We start from the raw sequence: 21,094 nt of genomic DNA, 5'->3' as shown, positions 1-21,094 counted from the left end.
ACATCAATCACAACATTAAATCCACTGACAGGTGAAGTGAGTGACACTGACCATCTTCTTACTAGGTCCTTCATTCAGGTTATTACTGTGAATGTGTTGTGCTGCCATCATGTGGACTGATGCAGCACTGCAGCTTCCACATTACTTCATGTAAAGAATCCAAGTAAGTGTCTTTACACTAAACGTCTTCACACTGGTGTTGGTTTTTCATATAGATATTCCATCACAGAAATCACACACCTCTTTATATTATCAGCACATGACCTCACCATCACCTGATTCCCCTCAAAAATGAATCACTCAGTCAGAAACGATCCAACTAATATAATAACTGTCACGTTTCTTGCATCTTTAAATAAACAAATAAAGTGTGTTTCCTCTGACAGAATAGAAGTAGTCAGTTCCATTCTCATGGATACGATATCTCAGGTACGCCTTGATGGAGGTTCTTCAAATGTCAGACCAGAACATCTCAGGACGAGGTTAGGTGGAGTGTTACGGCTCACAGTGTGAGTAAGACTGATATTCTACTTTACCACCTCTCCCAGGTTCCACTTTTAGAAAAGAATGGATGCAGGAAAAAATGATTGGACATGATAAATTAGTTATATAGAAACACTCCCTAATGTGTCAGTAAAAGGTGAGTTTTTCCATTTCTCTGCCTCTAATAGTCTAAAAAAATGATAACATTGTTTTACTCAAACCATGTCAGTGACCTTTCTGACTCTGTGGAGGTCAGGGGTCAACACCTAGACTGTCAATCATTTACAGAAGCATCTGCACCAATGAATAACAGGCAGCTGTTGGACTTCTATGATAACACAAGCAGACATGATGCTGTAGCTCACTTTGCTCATCAGTGTCACAGGTGTTGATATGTTCACAGTGTGCAAGCTTTAAAAACTGTCCCATTAGTCCTGACAGGTTTTACCCTTTAACCCCCCCCCACCCTAAAAAGCCACAGTGTAATTCAGACAGTGGTTTAAATGTAAAGTATTAATGGTCTGCTCTGGTCCTGGTGGCAGCAGCAGCTTTGTTGTGTGTTAGTTACCGAGTCACTAATACACACACACCCCTCCCTCCTAGGGTTTCCATGACAACAGTCAAACTTTTCCTCTGCAGAGCCAATTTCGATTTACTTCCTGATTCCTCTCTCTCTCTCTCTCTCCTCTCTCTCTCTCTCTCTCTCTCTCTCTCTCCTCTCTCTCTCTCTCTCTCCTCTCTCTCTCTCTCTCTCCCTCTCCTCTCTCTCTCTCTCTCTCTCTCTCTCTCTCTGGTTGATTGATTTCTTTTCGGAGCAGCAGGAACTCTTCAGTTCAGCAGGACATAACACACAGGTCAGTCGCCGCTCTTTTCTTCTTCTGCAGCTCTGCAGCTGTTCACTCTGTGGCTCAAAGGCACTTTGTCAGCTCAGATTGATCATGGAGAGTTTGGCCTTTATTTCTGTTGGATTTATATTGAGTTCATCAGGATGATCAGACTAACTCATTGTAAATGAACATGTGGTGTTATGATGCATGACGGCCTCTGAGTCTGTACATCTTGAAAGATTATTGTTTATTTATGTGGATGCTGAATGTGACTCTCAGATGGCAGATCCAGACTCTCCAGCTGAGGGTTCACAGAGGGAGCAGGAGTCTGTTGTTCCCCCAGCTGACAGCTCTGATCCTGGGCTGAACAGCTCCGCTCCTTCCCTGGACACAGAGCTCCAGACGGGAGGGCTGGGAGTTCAGCCTGCGTCAGAACAGAGCCTCGACCCTGGGCTGGAGAACCCTGACAGCCCTGGGCAAGAGGAAGAGGAAGGAGGAGCAGACAGAGCCTTTACTAAACCCAGACCTCCTCAGCTTCATGTCCGCACAGGTAAAACAGACTAGCCTCTAATTTAGATTTCTGTGTTTCTTTCTTTTCTTTGTTTTCTGTTTTTTCTACACTTCCTCTGTTTTCTCCTCCAAACCAGATGCGACTGGCAGAGGACATCGGCGAATAGGAGGTCAGAACCAGAGAGCCATCAATCATGTGTCTTCTCCGGCGGCTGCTCCGTCCCCGACTGCTGGCACCTCAGTGAGTAAACAGTAACAGTACAGAGTCAGATCTTTCCCTCAGGAGGTGGAGACCAAATGCAGAGCTAAAAGAATACTGGACTGAGATTCATCAGATGGAGACAAACACAACTGTAGATGATTTTCAGTGTCTGGGTTCTGTCCAGGTGTCTGGCAAACGGACGGTGCTGCTGTCCAATGAGGCGAGGAGAGAGATGGCGAAGCAGGCGAGAGCCATGAAGGAGGAGAGACGAGGGACGCTGGACGCCCGACACAAATACTTGATCAGCAGGCTGGTGGACGCTGGGACAGTCGGAGAGGCAGAGGTGGAAGACGCACTCATCTCTGATGATAAGGTAACATCACAGTCTGCTTTTAACCTAGAAACCAGAAACTAGAAACCATCCAGGGTTTAATCTTTGGATTATTCATGTCTGACTCTTTCAGTTCAGTCTCATCGATGAGTTCTTTGCTGCAAACGGATCCAAGAAGCTGATTTTCTTCTATCAGAATGTGAAGCAGGTAAATTTCCTCATGTAAAAATGTAAATGTAGAATTTTACCCACAGTTCTTCCTCTTTCCTCAGTTTCTGCTGAGTCCTCTCTTTCTCTCATTTCTCTCTCTATCGTCCATTTCTCATTATTTTCTCTCTCTGTTCTCCATGTTTATCTCCTCAGCATCAGTCCTCCAGTCATTCCTCCTTTGTGGACGTAGCAGCTTTAGCTGTGGCTCACAAGAAACTCTTCCTCACTACAGGGAGCTCTGAGGTACGTCTGCACCGCTCACACATTTAGAATCTGATTCCCGTTTTAATAAAGAGTTTCTTATTCAGCAGATACAGCCCTAAAAAATTTCCTTCCAACCCTGTAGTCCCAGGAAGGAGGTAAAACAGGAACGTTAAGTCTCTGTTGTATATTTCTGTTTTTTTATTCCCTGATTGATGGAAAGTAAAAACCTTCGAGTGAGGACAGTTTTTGGGGACAGGGAGTAAATTCATTCTGAGGTTAAAATGCAAAGTTCTTAGTCCTCAGAATCTTCATGGGTTCCTTCCATCACCACCACACAGAGGGTGAGTGCATCATGTGTGACATTGAAGGACTGGATCTGCTAACATGCTCCAGTGTAACCAAGGTGTAACTCTGCCTGAGAGCTGTCAACACGCTGCACCGCTCAGTGCTCACTATTGTCCTGCCTCAGAGATAATACCTGCTCTGGTTCAGTCTGTGTTGTGTTGCTATGGAAGAAAATCCTGCGTGCTGTTTGGTGGTTAGCAAGGTGATACAAAACACATTCAGCTTAAATTTCATACTGTAACAGTTGTTCATGTGGTTCAACTTAAATATTCAAGTTCAGTTGCTGCTTTAAAAATATGAAGTTGATTTGAAAGAGTTAACAATATTACTTCATTGAGTTTACAGTTCCCTCTGCAGCATAGTCCAAGCTGACTGTTTATCACAGCTCCTGATCCCAGTAAACACAGTCTGTGTGTGTGTTTGCAGCCTTTACTGGGGAAGTGTCTGTTCTTCCTGAGAACCACAGACAAGGCCATAACCACAGCAAACGTCCAGCAGGTCAGTGACTTGTCTCTGTCTTCCTCTCTAATGTGGGACAGACCTCACTGACTCATTACGTGTTCAGTCAGAGCATGTGGACCCTGAATGAGGCGTGAACGAGATGCAGCTGTAATGTCCCTGCTGTGTTTACAGGAGGTGAACTTCGGCATGTTGGACTGCAGTGACGGCAGCATCCTGAACAGTCTGGAAACTCTGCTGGCTCACATCATGTTACCGGCCCTCAGGTCTCAGCAGGTACACACCTCCATCCATTCTGTGGGCCGGTTTCATTCACAACCTGAATGATACCTGATGGTTTCTCTGTGTCCAGACATGGGGCTCTGTTCAGGAGGGAGCGTCCTGTCCAGACGTCCAGTCCTTCCTGTCCTCAGTGGATCAGTTCATCAGTAATCTGAGCTCAGCCAGACTCAACATGGAGAGAAAGTTCCAGCTGCAGCAGGTGGAGCTTCCTGACGCCATCAGCCAGCTGAGCACGCCTGCAGACTACACCTCTGCAGGTAGGAGCACCAGCCACTCAGCCGCTGTTCATTTCACTGCTGCTTCTGCTGCTGCAGCGCCTTTTGCTTTTGCTCTCAGCCAATAACAGCGAGCTGGTGGAGCAGCTGGAGGGCGTGGTCTCAGCGTGGACCAATCAGATCAAACAGGTGCTGACGGAGAGCGAGCAGCTGAGGAAGGAGGCCGATGATGTCGGACCATCAGCTGAGCTGGAGCACTGGAAGAGACGCATGGTCACCTTCAACAGGTAAATGTCTCCAAAGCTGTTCTTCTTTGGTGTTTGTGTCTATTGTTGGTTCATCACCATCAAATGTTGGTTGTAACGTGTGTGTGTCTGTGTGTGTCAGTCTGATGGAGGAGGTGAAACGCCCTCAGGTGAAAAGGACTCTGGGAGTTCTGCAGGTTGCCAAGTCCCGTGTGCTCCGAGCCTGGAGAGAGCTGGTCAGCTTCTGAAAGACACCAGTTTAAATTAAAGTTGAATTTGCAGCAGTTAAGTTTTTGTTACTAACATCATGGTTGATTTATTGATGACGTCAGGACGCAGACATCACGGTCGTGGCTAACGAGGCTAAAGACAACGTGAAGTATCTCTACACCCTGGACAAGTTCCTTGGACCACTGGGGAAATGTACTCCGGTAAAAATAAACTGTTGATGTGTTTGTGGTGAAACCAGAGACTGGGATAGAAACTCCTCTGGTCTGATGTGTGATGAGCTTTTCATCATGAAGTAGTTTCTCTTCTAAACCTCCTCCACCATAAAGAAAACAGTAAATGAGATGCTGATGATCCCGTCTCTCTCTCTGGCTCTGACAGACCAGCATGCTGGAGCACATTCCCGGTCTGATGACCAGTATCAGGATGATCCACACCGTCTCTCAGTACTACAACACCTCAGAGAGGATGACCTCTCTGCTGCTCAAGGTCACCAACCAGATGATCACCACCTGCAGGAGCTACCTGTCGCAGGGCGTGACCCGCATCTGGGACCACAGCAGGTAGACACATCGAGATTAGACGACGTCAGGTCGACCGAGACTAAATCAGATGAGACCTCTGTGTGTGTGTGTGTGTGTGTATGTGTGTGTCAGGCCGGTGCTGCTGCAGCGTATCTCCGAGTGCTGTAATCTGAATGCAGAGTACCAGAGGAGCTTCCAGAGCGTCAGAGACAAACTGAGAGAAAACCCTGAGAACAGACAGTTTGACTTCAGGTAAAAACACAGAGCAGCATCTCATCCTCCATCAGTCAGTCAGTCAGTCAGTCAGTCAGTCAGTCAGTCAGCAGCAAATCAACTCTGTCTTTTATTGTCTTTCAGTGAAAACTACATCTTTGGGAAGTTTGATGCTTTCTGCAGACGTCTGGAGAAGATCGCTGACATGGCGTCCACGCTGGAGAGCCTGGCTGCTCTGCAGAACATGAAGGTGACTTAACTAACTAACCTGAGTTTGTCCAGCACTTGACTGATTTAAACTGAGCTGAGCTCCTTTCAGGTGGAGGGCACCGAGAAGATTTATGTTCGCTACCAGACCATCGTCTCCACAACCAAGTCTAAGACCTACGACATCCTGGACCACCGCAAGCTGGAGGTGACAAGAACAGAAAACAAGCAATCCAAATAAACAATAAGAAAGGAATCATGTCTTTTCTATGCTTCAATAGAAACACCTGCTATCATCTAATAAACCTTGTGTGTGTGTGTGTGTGTGTGTTAGTTTGACAGTGACTATACAGAGTTCCAGCTCCAGGTTCAGGGTTTGTTCCAGTCTCTTCAGTCTCTGCTGGACTTCTGGTTCCAGCAGTCTCTCACTGTGAGTTCAACACAGTCAGAGCTAAAACAGACTCTGATGTGAAACCGCCTTCAGTGAGTGTTTGTGTTTCAGACGGAGCGGATGCTGGAGCTGCTGGCGGTGTTTGAGTCCGGTCCCACGGCTCGTCTGGACCTGAAGCAGCACTACCTGCTGCTGCTGCAGCGCTACAGCCGAGAGCTGGAGCTGCTGAGGAAGACTTACCAGAAACAGAGAGACAGGCCGCCCATCGGACGCAACCTGCCGCCGGTACAAACACCTGTCGAACACCTGTCAGCCTGTTCACCTGTCTGACTGACTGTGGTGAGTAACACTAGAGCTGCAACTAAATGCTCTCTCTCTGTCCCCGTCTCGCTCTCAGGTGGCAGGTAGGATCCTGTGGTGTCGTCAGATTTTCAGGAAGATTGAAGCTCCCATGTTGATCCTGAAGAAAAAGCTCGACGTCCTCAAGGTAAAACCTCTGAACTCACCTCATCAGTCTTATCAGTATCACTGATCGATACTCAGTGACCCTGTCTGCCTGTCTCTCTGTCAGGGACCAGAGATGTCTAAAGTGATCCAAAGCTACAACAAGATGGCGGTGGTGCTGCTTCAGTACGAGGCGCTGCACCTGCAGGCGTGGAGTCAGGCTGCAGAGAGCACACCACACTGTCTGAACGCCGCCCTGCTGGTCCGACACGAAAACAACAAGGTATGAAAAAGACGAGTTCAGTGTAAACTCCAGGGCCCCTGGTTGTGGACGTGTAATTGTTTCTGGTTATGATATCAAACAGTATTTGTGAGGAACTGCCTGTTTCCCAGGAGGTCTTTGTGAATCTGGACCCTGTAGTGCTGGAGGTCCTGCAGGAAGCCCGGTGGATGAGCAAACTCGGAGTGACTGTGCCAAAAGTCATCCTGAAGATGACCACCAGAGAGGCACCGATCAAAGCTCTGTACAGCCGGTGAGAAAAACGTTAATGAATGAAAAGCATTTGACAGGTGTTTATGTCGTGGTTTGACACCCGTCTCTGACTTTACCTTTCTCAGCTCATCTTTGACTTCCTCTGGATTTGAGCAGTTTTACTTTAACCCATGTGTTTGACTCCAGGCTGCTGGACTTGCTCCAGGACTACAGCTTGGTGGTTGGGAGGATCCCTCCTCTTCTCTTCCCTCTGATGCAGCCCTTCATCAGCCAGGTGGAGGCAGCTCTCTCCCCCGGACTCACCACACTGTCCTGGACCACACTCAATGCTGACGGATGTAAGCAGGAGTAGACGGACGCCTTCATAGTTGGACAGAAAAACTTTTTATTACTTTATTGTTCTGTTCACTTCTATATAATGTTGATGTGATAAGAACTTATATATTCTGCTCTGCTCAGTTATAGAGAGTGTGTATCTGGCCCTGAAAGACCTGGACCAGGTCTCCAAAGTGGCCACAGACCTGCTGGAGTGTCGTGTTGGTCGGCTGCTTCAGGCCATGTCGTCCTGCTCTCTACTGGTCCTCCCTGAAGACTCACCTGTCCCACCTCAGGACCTGCTGCTGCAGACAGAAACCTCAGTCCAAGCTGCTGCTGGTGCTCTGAACTGGTAACCATGATTAAACAATATCAAATTCTACTGCTACAACTGACACACCCCCAGCATCCAAACATTAATCACATGAGCAGGATGTGGTGCTGTCCCATTCTCCACATGCATCAACGTGGACACATGAATGTCACAGTTTGGAGGAGAAACCCTGATCTCAGAGCTGTGAATAAAGTAAAACACCTGTTTGTGTTAATGAGCAGGTACAGTTACTCTGTGTGTGTGTATGTGTGTGTGTGTGTGTGTGTGTGTGTGTGTGTGTGTGTGTGTGTGTGTGTGTACAGGCAGAGTCAGCAGGTAGAGAAGTATGTGTTTGAGCTGATTGAGGAGCTGAAGAGGAGGATGAAGCCGATAGAGACTGTTAATCTGGAGGTAACACACACAGTTTCAGTAGGAGACCCTCTATGTAACAGTCTTGATTACACACTGTATTATACACATTATAGGAGCTGAGGTTGAAATTTTAAAGACATCACACTTTTGGCAAAATTCCTGCCGTATCCATTAACACAGCCAAAATGAAATGGACAAAAAAATCTAAAGGTGTCAGCAGTGCTGACTGTTGCTGCCCCTTCCCCCTGCTTAGTTTTTTAATTAAATTAAATGAATTAATCAATTCATTCAGTTCAAATTAGCTTGCAAATCATAGGATGTTCACATACTTTTGCCACTCACAGATTACATTGTAATGTAATTCTGGATCATTTTCCTCAATAAATAAATGATCAAGTTTATATTTTTGTCTCATTTGTTTGAGTTTTCTTCATGTTCTTTTAGGTCTGATGTGAAAATCTGATGTTTCAGGTCGTTTTATGCAGAAATATAGAAAATAAAAGTTTCACAAACTTTCAAGCACCACTGTATGTTGATCTTATTTTGCACTTTCACTGAGTCAGGTTTTTTAATCAACATCAGCCCTTTTAACCCTTTAAATCCCAGTTAGTCAGTTTTATGAATCATTATCCACATCCATTATGGAGCACTGTAACAGAGTAAAGTGAAATTAAATTGTTCCTTATCTGTTTTCTCTCTCCTCCTCCTCCTCAGGGATCTTTCCAGTGTCTCCATCCAGACTCCAAACAGAAGACTCGTTGTCAGTCATGTCTTCCTTGTCGTTTCTACAACCTGATTGGTCAGCTCTGTCATCGCAACACTGAAGCCCTGGTCAAAGGTCGGCCTTCTTTCCTACCTCATCTCCTTCTCTTCCATGCTTTCTTCTTTCTTGTCTTCCCTCCTTCTTGTTCTCTCAGTCTTTACCTCCAGAGCAAACATCAAAAATAAGAGAAGCATTTACATTCATGTTTTGTTCGAGACACCAGATTTCTCTGTCATTATTTTCTTCCCAGCCACCAAATCCTCTCTGGATTCTCTGAGGAAGAGACTTCATGTCCTCAAATACCAGCCGTCCTCCTCCTCCTCTTCCAGCAACAGCCAATCAGCTCCTCCTCCTCTCTTCAGAGCGTCCATCCAGCTCGCCATCCCCAACATCGTCCTCAGACCCAGTCTGGACGACATTCAGGTCTGTTCTTCAGAGCTTTAATGAACTCCACTGAGCTCTGTCTACAGGAACACATTACACTTTCAACCATCTGAAGAAACACTCATTTCTGTTCTGCTGTGCTGCCCGCTGATTAGAGTTTTTAATTTTTACATGTTTGTTGGGTTAACTTTTCCTTCTGTGTGCTGTGTGTGTGTGTGTGTGTTTCAGAGCACAGTGAATAAGCTGGTGAGCGTCGTGCTGTCTGTGACCAAAGACATCCCTCTGTGGACGTACGCTCATATGCAGTACAAACAGCAGCAGGTACATTCATCGTGCTCGTCATGTTTTGGAAACACCTTGTCAGCAGACAGCCAATCACATTCCAGCATTATTCTCCCTCGCCCTCAGGTGGAGCAGGCGGCGGTTCGTGACGCAGGAGACGACATCCCGGTGAAGCCGCCGGTGCTGAGGCCTCTGGACCGACAGCTGGCAGAACATAAAGACGTCACCAAGTCAGTCAATATGAAAGCATCTGAATACTGAGTCGCACAGTAACAACACTATGAACAGATGGAGGCAGTGTGTTCCAGCAGCTCCTGTGTTTGTGTCTCAGGATGTTGTTGTTGTTGTTGTTGTTGTTGTTGTTGTTTGGAGCAGGTTGGTGATCCAGCTCAGCTCCATCGTCTCGTCTCTGAGAGCTCAGGCTGCTGAAACTCTGAATGAACTCGCTCACTTCTCTACCCTGTGGAACCAGGTCTGTGTGTGTGTGTGTGTGTGTGTGTGTGTGTAGAGTTGTTGTTGTTGTTGTTGTTAAACTAAGCTAACAGTCCGATGTGTTTAGGACCCAGAGGAGCAGGTGCAGGCCTTCCTACAGTCTGACCCCTCACTGACGGAGTTCAGCTCTCAGATCTCCTTCTACTCCGTGAGTCCAGTTTCTATATAATAAAAACAGATAATGAACCAAAGTCTCAGTACTTTATTTTCATCATTTTGACGTAAATAACATGTAAATATTTCTTCCATCACTGCAGCTAAACTATAGTTGATTTGCTCTTTGTACCCATGATGCTCTCTGCAGAAGCTGGAGGAGCAGATTTCAGAGCTCCCGCCGTCTTGTTCAGTGGGTTCGGTCCTCTTTGACACTGACGAGCTGAAGCTGGCGCTCACTCAGGAGTGTCGTCTGTGGAAACGAGCCTTCGGCGCCGCGCTGAACCGCCGGGCGTCTGCTGACATGGATGACATCCTGTCATTCATGGACGGGCTGACGAAGCGCCTGCAGCGTCCAATCACAGACCTGGAGGACGTCCGAGGAGCCATGGCCGCACTCAGAGAGGTCAGCCACTAACGCCTGACGCCTGGACTGTATTTCTGCATCACATCATTTATAATCACTCATCAGTGCATTCCTTCACTCATTCATCTCTTCACTGTTCGAGGTTCGGGAGGCCGAGGTTCGTATCGACGCCACCATTGGTCCGGTGGAGGAATCCTTCGCCCTGCTCAACAAACACGAGCTGCTCTTCAACGACGGGAACGCAGAGCGAGTGGACGGTCTGACGTACGGCTGGAAAAACCTCAACGCCCTGGTGAGACAGAAGGAGAGGTTGGAGAGTGATTCACATCAACCAGAGTTCATACAAGCACAGATGTACACCTGTGTGTGTGTTGTGGCTTCAGGTGGTTCAGAACCAGAACACTCTGGTGAAGATCCAACCCAGCATGAAGGCCGACCTCCTGTCTGCGGTGCAGAGCTTCCAGAGTGAAGTTCAGAGCTTCTGCACCGAGTACAACCACAGGTACACACTCGTCAGAGAGCAGGTAGGACGGGCGTCTCATGTGCAAAGAAGTAAAACCTGTGTGTGTGTGTGTGTGTGTGTGTGTGTGTGTGTGTGTGTGTGTGTGTTCAGAGGTCCGGGGGTGGAGGGCGTCGCTCCAGCTGAAGCCAGCGAGCGGCTGCAGAGTTTTCAGGCTGAGTTTGATCAGCTGTGGAGGAAATACACCACCTACTCTGGAGGAGAGGAGCTGTTTGGACTTCCTGTTAAAGGTACAGCTGACTGACCTCCCTCCTCTCCTCCTCTCCTTCCTTCTCCTCTTGTTTCCTTCATAATGGTCCCTCTCCTCCTTTGCAGAGTATCCAGACCTGCAGAGGATCAAGAGGGAGCTCTCTCTGCTGTCCAAACTTTACAGTTTGTACAACTCAGTCATCGACAGCGTCACCGGATACTACGACATCCTGTGGGCCGACCTCAACATCGAGAAGATCAACACTGAGCTGCAGGACTTTCAGAACAGGTACAACAGGGACAATATGTTACTGTATAATCTATATTTCAACACAACAGGCAGCAGAAAAACAGACAGAAACTGACACAGTTTCCTTTTTAAAGTGAAACCTGTTCACCATAGTTTTATTCCTCTGTCTGTGATTTCAGGATCAGGAAGCTTCCGAAGGCGTTGAAGGAGTGGCAGGCTTTCAGCGATCTGAAGAAAACCATAGATGACTTCACTGAGACCTGTCCTCTGCTCTACATGATGGCCAACAAGGTCTGACCTCATTTACATATTAACTCAGTGATTTCATTCTTGGATTGGTTTCAGTCAGTGTTTTAGGCTTTACTACAGTCGAGTGACTTTATTTACCGTCCTGAAATCCTCCAGGCCATGCTGCCCAGACACTGGACTCGTCTCAGTGAGTTGACCGCTCACAGTTTCCAGGTGGAATCAGAGAGTTTCTCCCTCAGGAACATCATGGAGGCTCCACTGCTGAAAAACAAAGAAGACATTGAGGTATTGATGCTGCGTTTATGTTTGTCAGTCTGGACTCAAAGCAGATGACAAGTGTGACGTCAGATCTTGAAAGAGCATTGTGTCTTTTCCTGTGTCTGTCAGGATGTTTGTATCAGCTGCGGTGAAGGAGCGGGACATCGAGGCCAAGCTGAAGGACGTGGTGGCCGAGTGGAGCGGCCAGATGCTCAGCTTCGCCACCTTCAGGACGAGAGGAGAACTGTTGCTGAAAGGAGCCGAGACCGCAGAGAAAATCTCCATGATGGAGGACAGTCTGATGGTGCTGACGTCACTGCTGAGCAACAGGTAGGAAGACGAGGGTGAGGGCAGGCTCAGGAAGACAAGAAAGAGAGAAATGTTAAAGATGGGAAAAGATTGACAAGTAAAAAATAAAGATAAATATGTAAGAAAGAAGGAAACATCGTCTGCTGTCCTTCCTCCTGCAGGTACAACGCTCCGTTCAAGCCGTCCATCCAGCTGTGGGTCCAGAAACTCTCCAACACATCCGAGATCATCGAGAAGTGGTTGTCAGTTCAGAACCTCTGGATCTATCTGGAGGCCGTGTTCGTGGGCGGAGACATCGCCAAGCAGCTGCCTCAGGTCACAACAAACACCAAGCAAACATCCAGCAGCTGGTCGTCTGTGACGTCCTCAGCACAGCTCGTTGTTACCACCGGTTTATTTTCTGTCACGTTCAACAGAATCTAACGTTTGTCTTTGACTCTTTCAGGAGGCCAAACGTTTCCAGAACATCGACAAGTCGATGGCAGAGGATCATGCAGAAAGCACATGAGGTTCCAAACGTGGTGCAGTGCTGCGTGGGAGACGAGATGCTCAGCCAGGTGCTGCCCACGTGCCTCTGAGCAACACAACACTCACAGTACTGTGTGTCTGTGCCTGAGAGACAGCTTCCTCTCTCCTCCTCTCTCCTCCTCCAGCTGCTGCCTCACCTCCTGGAGCAGTTGGAGCTCTGTCAGAAGTCTCTGTCCGGTTACCTGGAGAAGAAACGGTTGGTGTTTCCTCGTTTTTTCTTTGTGTCCGACCCCGCCCTGCTGGAGATTCTGGGTCAGGCCTCTGACTCGCACACTATACAGGTAACACACACCTGTACAGGTCATACACAGGTGATACAGATACTGTCTTAGGATTTAGTTTTATTTTACTGAGATCCAAACTATTTGTATTTCAGTTTTTATTTTTCACTCCGGTCTCTCTCCTCCTCTTCCCTCTCTTCTCTCTACTCGCCTGCTTTCCTGTCTTTGTTGTTTTACTTTTTGTTTGTTGTTGATAAAGTCATATTTGAATCCAGATTCTCTCTCTCTGTCCGTCTCTCCATCCATCAGGCTCATCTGCTCAGTCTGTTTGACAATGTGAACAGAGTTGTTTTCAATGAGAAAGTCTACGACCAGATCATCAGTTTTCAGTCTCAAGAAGGAGAAACTGTGGATCTGAGCCAACCTGTCCTGGCACAGGTGCAGATAAAACCATTTTTATCTTTGTCCTTATGGAGATAACTCTGATACCTGTCTGACTTTGACTCATGAAGGCTGCAGCTTCAATTCCAAGTCTTTTCTCTTCCAGGGGAATGTGGAAATGTGGTTAGGACAGCTGCTGGCAGGGGTGAGGCAGACCCTCCATGCTATCATCCGTCAGGCCTACCTGGCCATCAGTGACCCCGGCATGAAGCTGCTGGAGTTCCAGTCGGCCTTTCCAGCTCAGGTCGGCCTGCTGGGAATCCAGATGATCTGGACCAGAGATGCAGAGGAGGCACTCGTCCTCAGCAAGTCTGACAAGAAGGTGCTTTTATTTTGAAAAAATGAGCAGAGAGGAAACATACCTCTCATGATCAGATCCTCTCCCCTCACTGTCCTGTATCTCATTGGCTGGCAGGTCATGCAGACGACCAATCAGAAGTTCCTGGACCTGCTCAATGAGCTGATCGACATGACGACCAGGGAGCTGAGCAAGAATGAGAGGACCAAGTATGAGACGCTCATCACCATCCATGTCCACCAGAGAGACATCTTTGACGACCTGGTGAGTGGACAGAGGGACGGACACAGTATGGTTTCATATCATCCACAGACGATAACAATGAGTTTAATATCATCTCCATCAGGTGCGTCTGAACGTGCGATCTGCGTCGGACTTTGAGTGGCAAAAACAGTCGAGGTTTTACTTCCTGGAGGAGACGGACAGATGTGTCATCCAGATCACAGACGTGGAGTTCAGCTACTGCAACGAATACCTGGGCTGTACAGACAGACTGGTCATCACACCGCTGACTGACAGGTACACACACCACACCTGCTGACTGCTGGATGACATCTTTATTAAAACGATGCTTTCACTGTCCGGCCAGAGCCACATGTGCTAATACTCTTGAACATCTGTCCAGGTGTTACATCACTCTGTCCCAGGCCCTGGGGATGAGTATGGGCGGAGCCCCGGCTGGTCCAGCAGGAACAGGTAACACAGCTCATGTCTCTAGTTCTATCTCAGTGAAATATTCTTGTAGTGTTGCTGTATTTCAGTGTGTGTGTGTTTCCAGGTAAGACAGAGACCACTAAAGACATGGGCCGCTGTCTGGGCAAGTATGTGGTGGTTTTTAACTGTTCAGACCAGATGGACTACAGAGGACTGGGACGCATTTACAAAGGTGTGTGTGGTCAGTTGTGTGTGTAGTTACTGAACACCTCAGTACCTGCTAATGGATCATATCAGACAGCACAGTTTGAATGAGAAAGATGGGTTTTATTGTAACCAACCCAAAAGAAGGATGAACAGACCTTTCATTAAACTTTCATAGGTCTGGCCCAGTCTGGAGCCTGGGGCTGCTTCGATGAGTTTAACCGCATCGAGCTGCCGGTCCTGTCTGTCGCCGCCCAGCAGATCTACATCGTCCTGCAGTGTAAGAAGAACAAGAAGAAGCAGTTTGTTTTCACAGACGGAGACGTCGTTGACATGGACCCCTGAGTTTGGCATCTTCCTCACCATGGTAACCGAGCTCTGACCTAAAGCACAAGATACACAAGATGTTACAGAGGTTGTCAGTGATGGGAAGTTCTCAGCTGCAGAAATATCACAGAACAGATCTGAAGTACCTTAGAACCAGAACAGAGCCACCAGAAAACCAGAGAGCTCTAAACTGAAGTGTATCAGAACCAGTCTAGACCAGTTGATGTAGAACTGATCTACCCTGTTCTAATGTCTCTGTCCTCCAGAACCCCGGTTACGCCGGTCGCCAGGAGCTGCCTGAAAACCTGAAGATTCAGTTCCGTACGGTAGCCATGATGGTCCCGGACCGAGCCATCATCATGAGGGTCAAACTGGCCAGCGCTGGTTTTCGTGACAACCAGGTTCTCAGCAGGAAGTTCTACACCCTCTACAAACTGTGTGAGGAGCAGCTCTCCAAACAGGTCAGAGGATAATAAGAGTGAAGCTTCTGCTACTGTGAACATCATTAAAACTCCTTCAGTCATTAATCATAATCATACTTTTCCTCTGTTTATTGGTTTTTCTTACACATTTGACTTGATGATGTCAGTTCTGTCTTTACATCAGGTCCACTATGATTTTGGTCTGAGGAACATTTTGTCAGTTTTGAGGACGCTGGGAGCCGTGAAGAGATCCAACCCTTCAGAACCAGAGAAGACTGTGGTGATGAGGGTCCTGAGAGACATGAACCTCTCCAAACTGGTGTGTGTGTGTGTGTGTGTGTGTGTGTGTGTGTGTGTGTGTGTGTGTGTGTTTGTAGTACAGATCTTTAGTTTGTTAATAATCTTTCCCTCTGCTTCTCTGCAGGTGGACGAGGACGAGCCTCTGTTTATGAGTCTGATCAATGATCTGTTTCCTGGTATTGGTAAGTTTCTTTCATCTGTGTAACCCAGCACACAGTTTCTAAATATGTTTTGGATCAGTGTTTTTTCATCCTCCTCCTCCTCTCCGTCTTCCTCTGTAGTTCTGGATAAGGCAGGGTATCCAGACTTGGAGTCGTCCATCTTCAGTCAGGCTCAGCAGGCCGGTCTGATCCCTCATCCCCCCTGGATCCTCAAACTGGTTCAGCTCTACGAGACGCAGAGAGTCCGACACGGTACAGATCACAGGAAGGGTTGGGGAGAATAAAGCAGAAAACCTCCAGTGGACTGTTACTCTGTAGTTTGGTGTAATGAACTGAGATCTGTGTGAACCAGATCAGGTGGCTTGTAGTACCTGCTTTTCACCACTAGATGCCCTAGTTTATCACAGATTTGGAATCAGCACCTGAGGTCTGAATTAACATCAGTACTTGGATTAATTTGTTCTTGCAGGTCTGATGATGCAGAACAATAAATCAACACTGATTGTTTTCCAGTATGATGAAGGTTTCACAGTCTTCTCATCAGTAACCATCCTCTGTAGGAATGACTGCAGCTGTTTGTCTGTCCTGCTTCAGGTATGATGACGTTGGGTCCCAGCGGCGCCGGGAAGACGGCCTGCATCCACACACTGATGAAGGCCATGACAGAGTGCGGCTCCCCCCACCGCGAGATGAGGATGAACCCCAAAGCGATCACGGCCTCGCAGATGTTCGGCACGCTGGACGTCACCACCAACGACTGGACCGACGGCGTCTTCTCCACACTGTGGAGGAAGACGCTCAAGGCCAAGAAGGTTGGTGGACACAGAGCGCTGCAGCGTCTGTACCGTCTTTATTTAATCACCTGTTTCAGCTGCTCAGGGGAAACACACACAGTGAGCAGACATGTCTGTGTATAATGTCTGTGTACGTGTGTGTGTGTGTGTCAGGGTGAATACATCTGGATTGTGCTGGATGGTCCGGTGGACGCAATCTGGATCGAGAATCTGAACTCAGTCCTGGACGACAACAAAACTCTGACGCTGGCGAACGGAGACCGAATCCCGATGGCTCCCTGCTGCAAGGTGACATCACCTCATCTGTCGGCCATGTTTAGTCAGTTTAATTTCATTTAAAAGCATGACCCTGAGGCAGAACCATACAGAAGTCATGAAGTGATGACATCCTTTATACTCTGTCTTCAGATTGTCTTTGAGCCCCACAACATCGACAACGCCTCCCCGGCCACAGTGTCCAGGAACGGGATGGTGTTCATGAGCTCCTCGGTGCTCAGCTGGAGCCCCATCCTGCAGGCCTGGTTACAGAAACTACCAGAGCAGCAGGCCGACACCCTGAAACTCTGCTTCGACAGCTGCTACCAGGTGTGGATGAAGAGAGAGTCCTTGAGAGACGCACCGATCATTTTTCAAATCATCATCAGTTTTCTTTCCAGGCAGTCGACACTTTCTGTTTCTTTGGCTTTGATATTTTTTATGTGAAGGTGCCAGTGATTTATATTTTGTGTTGTGTTGGTCAGCAGTTACATGTAGGGAATATGTCTCCCTCACTGCAGCTACAAAGACAGTGTATTTTCTGTTCCACCTACAGGACCTGTTGGACTTTATCTTCACCACTGTGTCTCCTAAGATGCAGGTGCTGGAGTGTATGTACATCAGACAGACTATTGACCTGCTGCAGGTAGGAAATCAAATTTATACATTTTTCCTCATAAACTCGTCTTCTCTTCCTCACCTCTGATGTGTTTTGTCTTCTTCATACTCTTTGTTCAGGGTTTGCTCCCAGCAGTGGAGGAGAAACAGGGTTGCCATGGAGACGTGGGTCGACTGTTTGTGTTTGCGGTCATGTGGTCTCTGGGTGCGCTGCTGGAGCTGGACGACAGAGCCAAGATGGAGGCCTTCCTAAAGGTGTCTGAATCCTTTGGTTTGTCTTTTGATGCACTCTGACTTTCTGTAGATGTTCAGTCGTGTTGACGATGAGATATCGTCACAACCTCTGTCTGGATTTCCATAAAATGTACTGTGGGTGTTGATGCTCCACAGAGGATGGACACTGTTGAGAGCAACAACTGAATGTATGTATTTATGTCTTCTTCTGTTTGAAGGGTCACAGCTCGTCTCTGGACCTGCCACAAACCCAGGACGACCAGACCATCTTTGAGTTCACTGTCAGTGAGCAGGGACAGTGGGAGCACTGGTCCAACAAGGTCTGTGGACACAGAACTCTTCTTTAACTCTCTGATGCTTTTCCTAAAGTAAAAACTGAAACACAAAGTCAGCTCATGTTCCTTTATTACTGCCACGATCCAGGTCCCAGAGTATGTCTACCCCAAAGACCACGTCCCTGACTACTCCTCCATCCTGGTTCCTAACGTGGACAACGTGAGGACAGACTTCTTGATGCAGACCATCATGAAGCAGAGGAAGGCTGTGCTGCTGATCGGAGAGCAGGGAACCGCCAAGACTGTCATGATTAAAGTGAGACGGATAAGATGAGGAAGCAACACACTTTCATACTCCTCAGCTCTCAGCTGTGTTTGTAGCTAGCTCCTGTCCTCAGCTGGCTAATGCTAATGCTGCGTGTCTCTCTCTGGCTCCCCCTGCAGGGCTACACCAGTAAGCTCGACCCGGAGCTCTACCTCAGCAAGACATTAAACTTCTCGTCGGCCACACTGCCCAGCATGTTCCAGAGAACCATCGAGAGCTACATCGATAAACGAATGGGCGCCACCTACGGGCCGCCAGCAGGACGCAAGGATGACCGTCTTCATAGACGACATCAACATGCCCATTATCAACGAATGGGGAGACCAGGTCGGCTTCAGGCTCTCTGATTGGTCAAATATCATCTAGTTTCTTTTACTGTTTTTTTCTTATAGTTAATTTTCAGTACTTACACTTCATGTCAATCACACCTCCACCTAATCAATCACATAATTAACCTCTGTCCTCCACCTCCCTCAGATAACCAATGAGATTGTGCGTCAGCTGATGGAGCAGGGAGGTTTTTACAGTTTGGATCGTCCAGGAGAGTTCATCACTGTGGTTGATGTCCAGGTAACACAGTGTGGTCTGAAGACTGACTGCATCGTCTCTCTCTGCACTGAGTGCGTCAGTAATGTTTGTAACATCCTTTAACAGCTGGTGGCGGCCATGATCCACCCCGGCGGCGGTCGGAACGACATCCCTCAGCGCCTGAAGAGGCAGTTCTCCATCTTTAACTGCACCCTGCCGTCCAACTCCTCCATCGATAAGATCTTTGGCACCGTGGCTCAGGGATACTTCTGCCCGGAGAGAGGCTTCCCTGCTGAGGTGTGCAACCTCGCCACCACCCTCGTACCCACCACCAGACGGGTGTGGCAGGCCGTGAAGGCGAAGGTAAGGTTTCAGTCACAACTCAAGAATTCATATAATAGTTATCTAATATCTGATTATCCTCTGTCCTCTGTGTTTCCTCAGATGTTACCTTCTCCTGCCAAGTTTCACTATATTTTCAACCTGAGGGACCTCAGCAGAATCTGGCAGGTAGAAAACACAGCACGTTTTTTTCTTTTTCCTTTTTAACCCTGAACGGAACAAATCAGATAAATGAGTTTTTTTATCCCAGTACTTTCACTTTCTATGTTTCCACTGCACTTCATATTTTTACACCCCAAACATACTGTAGCAAGATGGACTTTGTGTTTCTGTTGGTCTAGTTTTCAGGTTTTAACTGGCCAACAGAACATTTTGTTGTTGTTGAAGGAGAACGATGGAAAAACACTGGAACTGGGGATCACACACGTTTTATTAAAGTTACATACATTTTTCAGTGGCTTGAGAACTGTTTGTGTTGTTCTATGAATCAGTGTTAGATATGTGAGTGTGTGTCGTGTTGTGTTTCAGGGGATCCTGACAGTGAAGTCTGAAGTGTGTCAGAGCCCTGAGATCCTCTCTGCTCTCTATCATCATGAGTGTAGCAGAGTGATCGCCGATCGATTCATCGACAGCAGCGACAGACAGATCTTCAGCTCCATCATGGAGAAGGTGTGTGTGTGTGTGTGTGTGTGTGGTATTGTGTTCGTGAGAACAGGACGGACAGATGTGTCAGTAACGCCTCCTCTCACTCAGATCACAGTGGAGGATCATGGGAGAGCTCTGACCGAGCACGCTCAGTGGGACAGCTGCTTTGTGGACTTCCTGCGTGAAGCTCCGGAGGCGACGGGAGACGAACCAGAAGACACAGAGCTGGAGGCTCCAAAGGTCTTTAAACCTGAACACATTATATTCAATATTTTTAACTCAAAACAGAGAGATTCCTCCAAAATAATACATAAGAACAGTGAGACAGTGTTTACACTATAGAATATGAATAATTATTGATGCTCTCTGATGTTTTATCAGTGTAAATCTTGATATGATTGACAGGAGTATGAGCCAATCCCATCACTGGAGGCTCTGGCCGAGCGGCTGTCTGTTTTCCAGCAGCAGTACAACGAGGCGGTGAGAGGCGGAGCCATGGACCTGGTCTTCTTCACGGTAACGATGATCTCTGTCAGACCGAGGGCCTTCAGCAGGCGGCCATGTTGGAGGTGGAGTCGTCTGTTCTCTCTGTATTTCTGTTGGTTAACAACCGTCTCTGTTTGGTCCAATGGCAGGACGCGATGATTCACCTGATGCGGATCTCACGGATCCTGCGGACGCCGCAGGGGAACGCCCTGCTGGTCGGAGTCGGGGGGTCGGGGAAGCAGAGCCTGACGAGGCTGGCATCGTTCATCGCAGGTTATCAAACCTTCCAGATCACACTGACCAGGTCTGAAACACACACCTCCACCTTACACCATTTATCTGTTGTTCTGTTGTGTCTGTTCATTTTGTCAATCCGTCAATCACCGCAGGTCGTACAGCAGCACTAACCTGCTGGAGGATCTGAAGGCTCTGTATCGTATCGCTGGTCAGCAGGGGAAAGGAGTCACGTTCCTCTTCACTGACAACGACATTAAAGATGAAGCCTTCCTGGGTACGTGATTATTAACAACACAACAGGGAAACATCACATCCTGACGACTGGACCTTCACTATGTTTGTATGGCAGAGTGTAAAGGGTTCCTCCTCAGGGGAAAGTGATCAAAAAATTACCCATAAATCTGTTTGTCCATTGATGGAGGTACAGGAAATGTGCGTAGGTCTCCAGACTCATTGTGATCGTCTTCAGTCAACAGTGAGTCTCAGTAAAATGTGATTTATCCTCAGTCTCCTCTGCAGAATACATGAACAACGTCCTGGCGAGCGGTGAAGTTTCCAACCTGTTTGCTCGTGACGAGCTGGATGACATCACTCAGGATCTGATCCCTGTCATGAAGCGGCAGCACCCTCGCCGACCTCCAACCTCGGAAAACCTCTACGACTTCTTCCTGTCCCGAGTTCGGAGCAACCTCCACGTCGTCCTCTGCTTCTCGCCCGTCGGGGAAAAGTTTCGGACTCGTGCTCTAAAGGTGAGGTGAAGACCTGGAGGC

General features: G+C 47.8%; 1 protein-coding gene across 1 annotated transcript in view; it reads left to right on the top strand.

Moving 5' to 3' along the window:
* Positions 1-2,174: 2,174 nt before the first annotated feature.
* dnah5l (dynein, axonemal, heavy chain 5 like) overlaps positions 2,175-21,094 on the top strand; it is a 28,866-nt gene continuing 9,946 nt past the window's right edge. The window contains 69 exon segments of the mRNA XM_051069003.1: positions 2,175-2,395; positions 2,487-2,561; positions 2,717-2,806; positions 3,539-3,610; positions 3,746-3,847; positions 3,924-4,110; positions 4,190-4,355; positions 4,456-4,549; positions 4,646-4,744; positions 4,923-5,104; positions 5,198-5,317; positions 5,423-5,528; positions 5,598-5,693; positions 5,820-5,915; positions 5,988-6,161; positions 6,274-6,363; positions 6,448-6,603; positions 6,714-6,853; positions 7,000-7,151; positions 7,273-7,480; positions 7,765-7,852; positions 8,528-8,651; positions 8,827-8,999; positions 9,189-9,281; positions 9,369-9,472; positions 9,618-9,714; positions 9,802-9,882; positions 10,039-10,293; positions 10,397-10,546; positions 10,638-10,756; positions 10,868-11,004; positions 11,090-11,252; positions 11,393-11,504; positions 11,619-11,760; positions 11,864-12,050; positions 12,191-12,344; positions 12,475-12,507; positions 12,509-12,586; positions 12,683-12,838; positions 13,088-13,216; positions 13,326-13,541; positions 13,635-13,781; positions 13,864-14,036; positions 14,143-14,213; positions 14,296-14,403; positions 14,554-14,714; positions 14,716-14,742; positions 14,969-15,163; positions 15,309-15,443; positions 15,549-15,606; positions 15,706-15,837; positions 16,180-16,397; positions 16,533-16,667; positions 16,788-16,964; positions 17,191-17,280; positions 17,373-17,507; positions 17,705-17,806; positions 17,910-18,077; positions 18,206-18,355; positions 18,357-18,413; positions 18,564-18,656; positions 18,741-18,977; positions 19,059-19,124; positions 19,485-19,625; positions 19,710-19,841; positions 20,007-20,117; positions 20,237-20,391; positions 20,477-20,598; positions 20,844-21,073. Coding sequence (XP_050924960.1) covers positions 2,255-2,395; positions 2,487-2,561; positions 2,717-2,806; positions 3,539-3,610; positions 3,746-3,847; positions 3,924-4,110; positions 4,190-4,355; positions 4,456-4,549; positions 4,646-4,744; positions 4,923-5,104; positions 5,198-5,317; positions 5,423-5,528; positions 5,598-5,693; positions 5,820-5,915; positions 5,988-6,161; positions 6,274-6,363; positions 6,448-6,603; positions 6,714-6,853; positions 7,000-7,151; positions 7,273-7,480; positions 7,765-7,852; positions 8,528-8,651; positions 8,827-8,999; positions 9,189-9,281; positions 9,369-9,472; positions 9,618-9,714; positions 9,802-9,882; positions 10,039-10,293; positions 10,397-10,546; positions 10,638-10,756; positions 10,868-11,004; positions 11,090-11,252; positions 11,393-11,504; positions 11,619-11,760; positions 11,864-12,050; positions 12,191-12,344; positions 12,475-12,507; positions 12,509-12,586; positions 12,683-12,838; positions 13,088-13,216; positions 13,326-13,541; positions 13,635-13,781; positions 13,864-14,036; positions 14,143-14,213; positions 14,296-14,403; positions 14,554-14,714; positions 14,716-14,742; positions 14,969-15,163; positions 15,309-15,443; positions 15,549-15,606; positions 15,706-15,837; positions 16,180-16,397; positions 16,533-16,667; positions 16,788-16,964; positions 17,191-17,280; positions 17,373-17,507; positions 17,705-17,806; positions 17,910-18,077; positions 18,206-18,355; positions 18,357-18,413; positions 18,564-18,656; positions 18,741-18,977; positions 19,059-19,124; positions 19,485-19,625; positions 19,710-19,841; positions 20,007-20,117; positions 20,237-20,391; positions 20,477-20,598; positions 20,844-21,073 — 9,063 coding nt within the window. The 5' untranslated portion in view covers positions 2,175-2,254.

Source organism: Lates calcarifer, unplaced genomic scaffold (assembly GCF_001640805.2).
Source record: "Lates calcarifer isolate ASB-BC8 unplaced genomic scaffold, TLL_Latcal_v3 _unitig_5615_quiver_758, whole genome shotgun sequence".
NCBI classification, from domain to species: Eukaryota; Metazoa; Chordata; class Actinopteri; family Centropomidae; genus Lates; species Lates calcarifer.
Note: the sequence above shows the minus strand (reverse complement) of the source record. Positions and strands in the feature narration are given on the sequence as shown.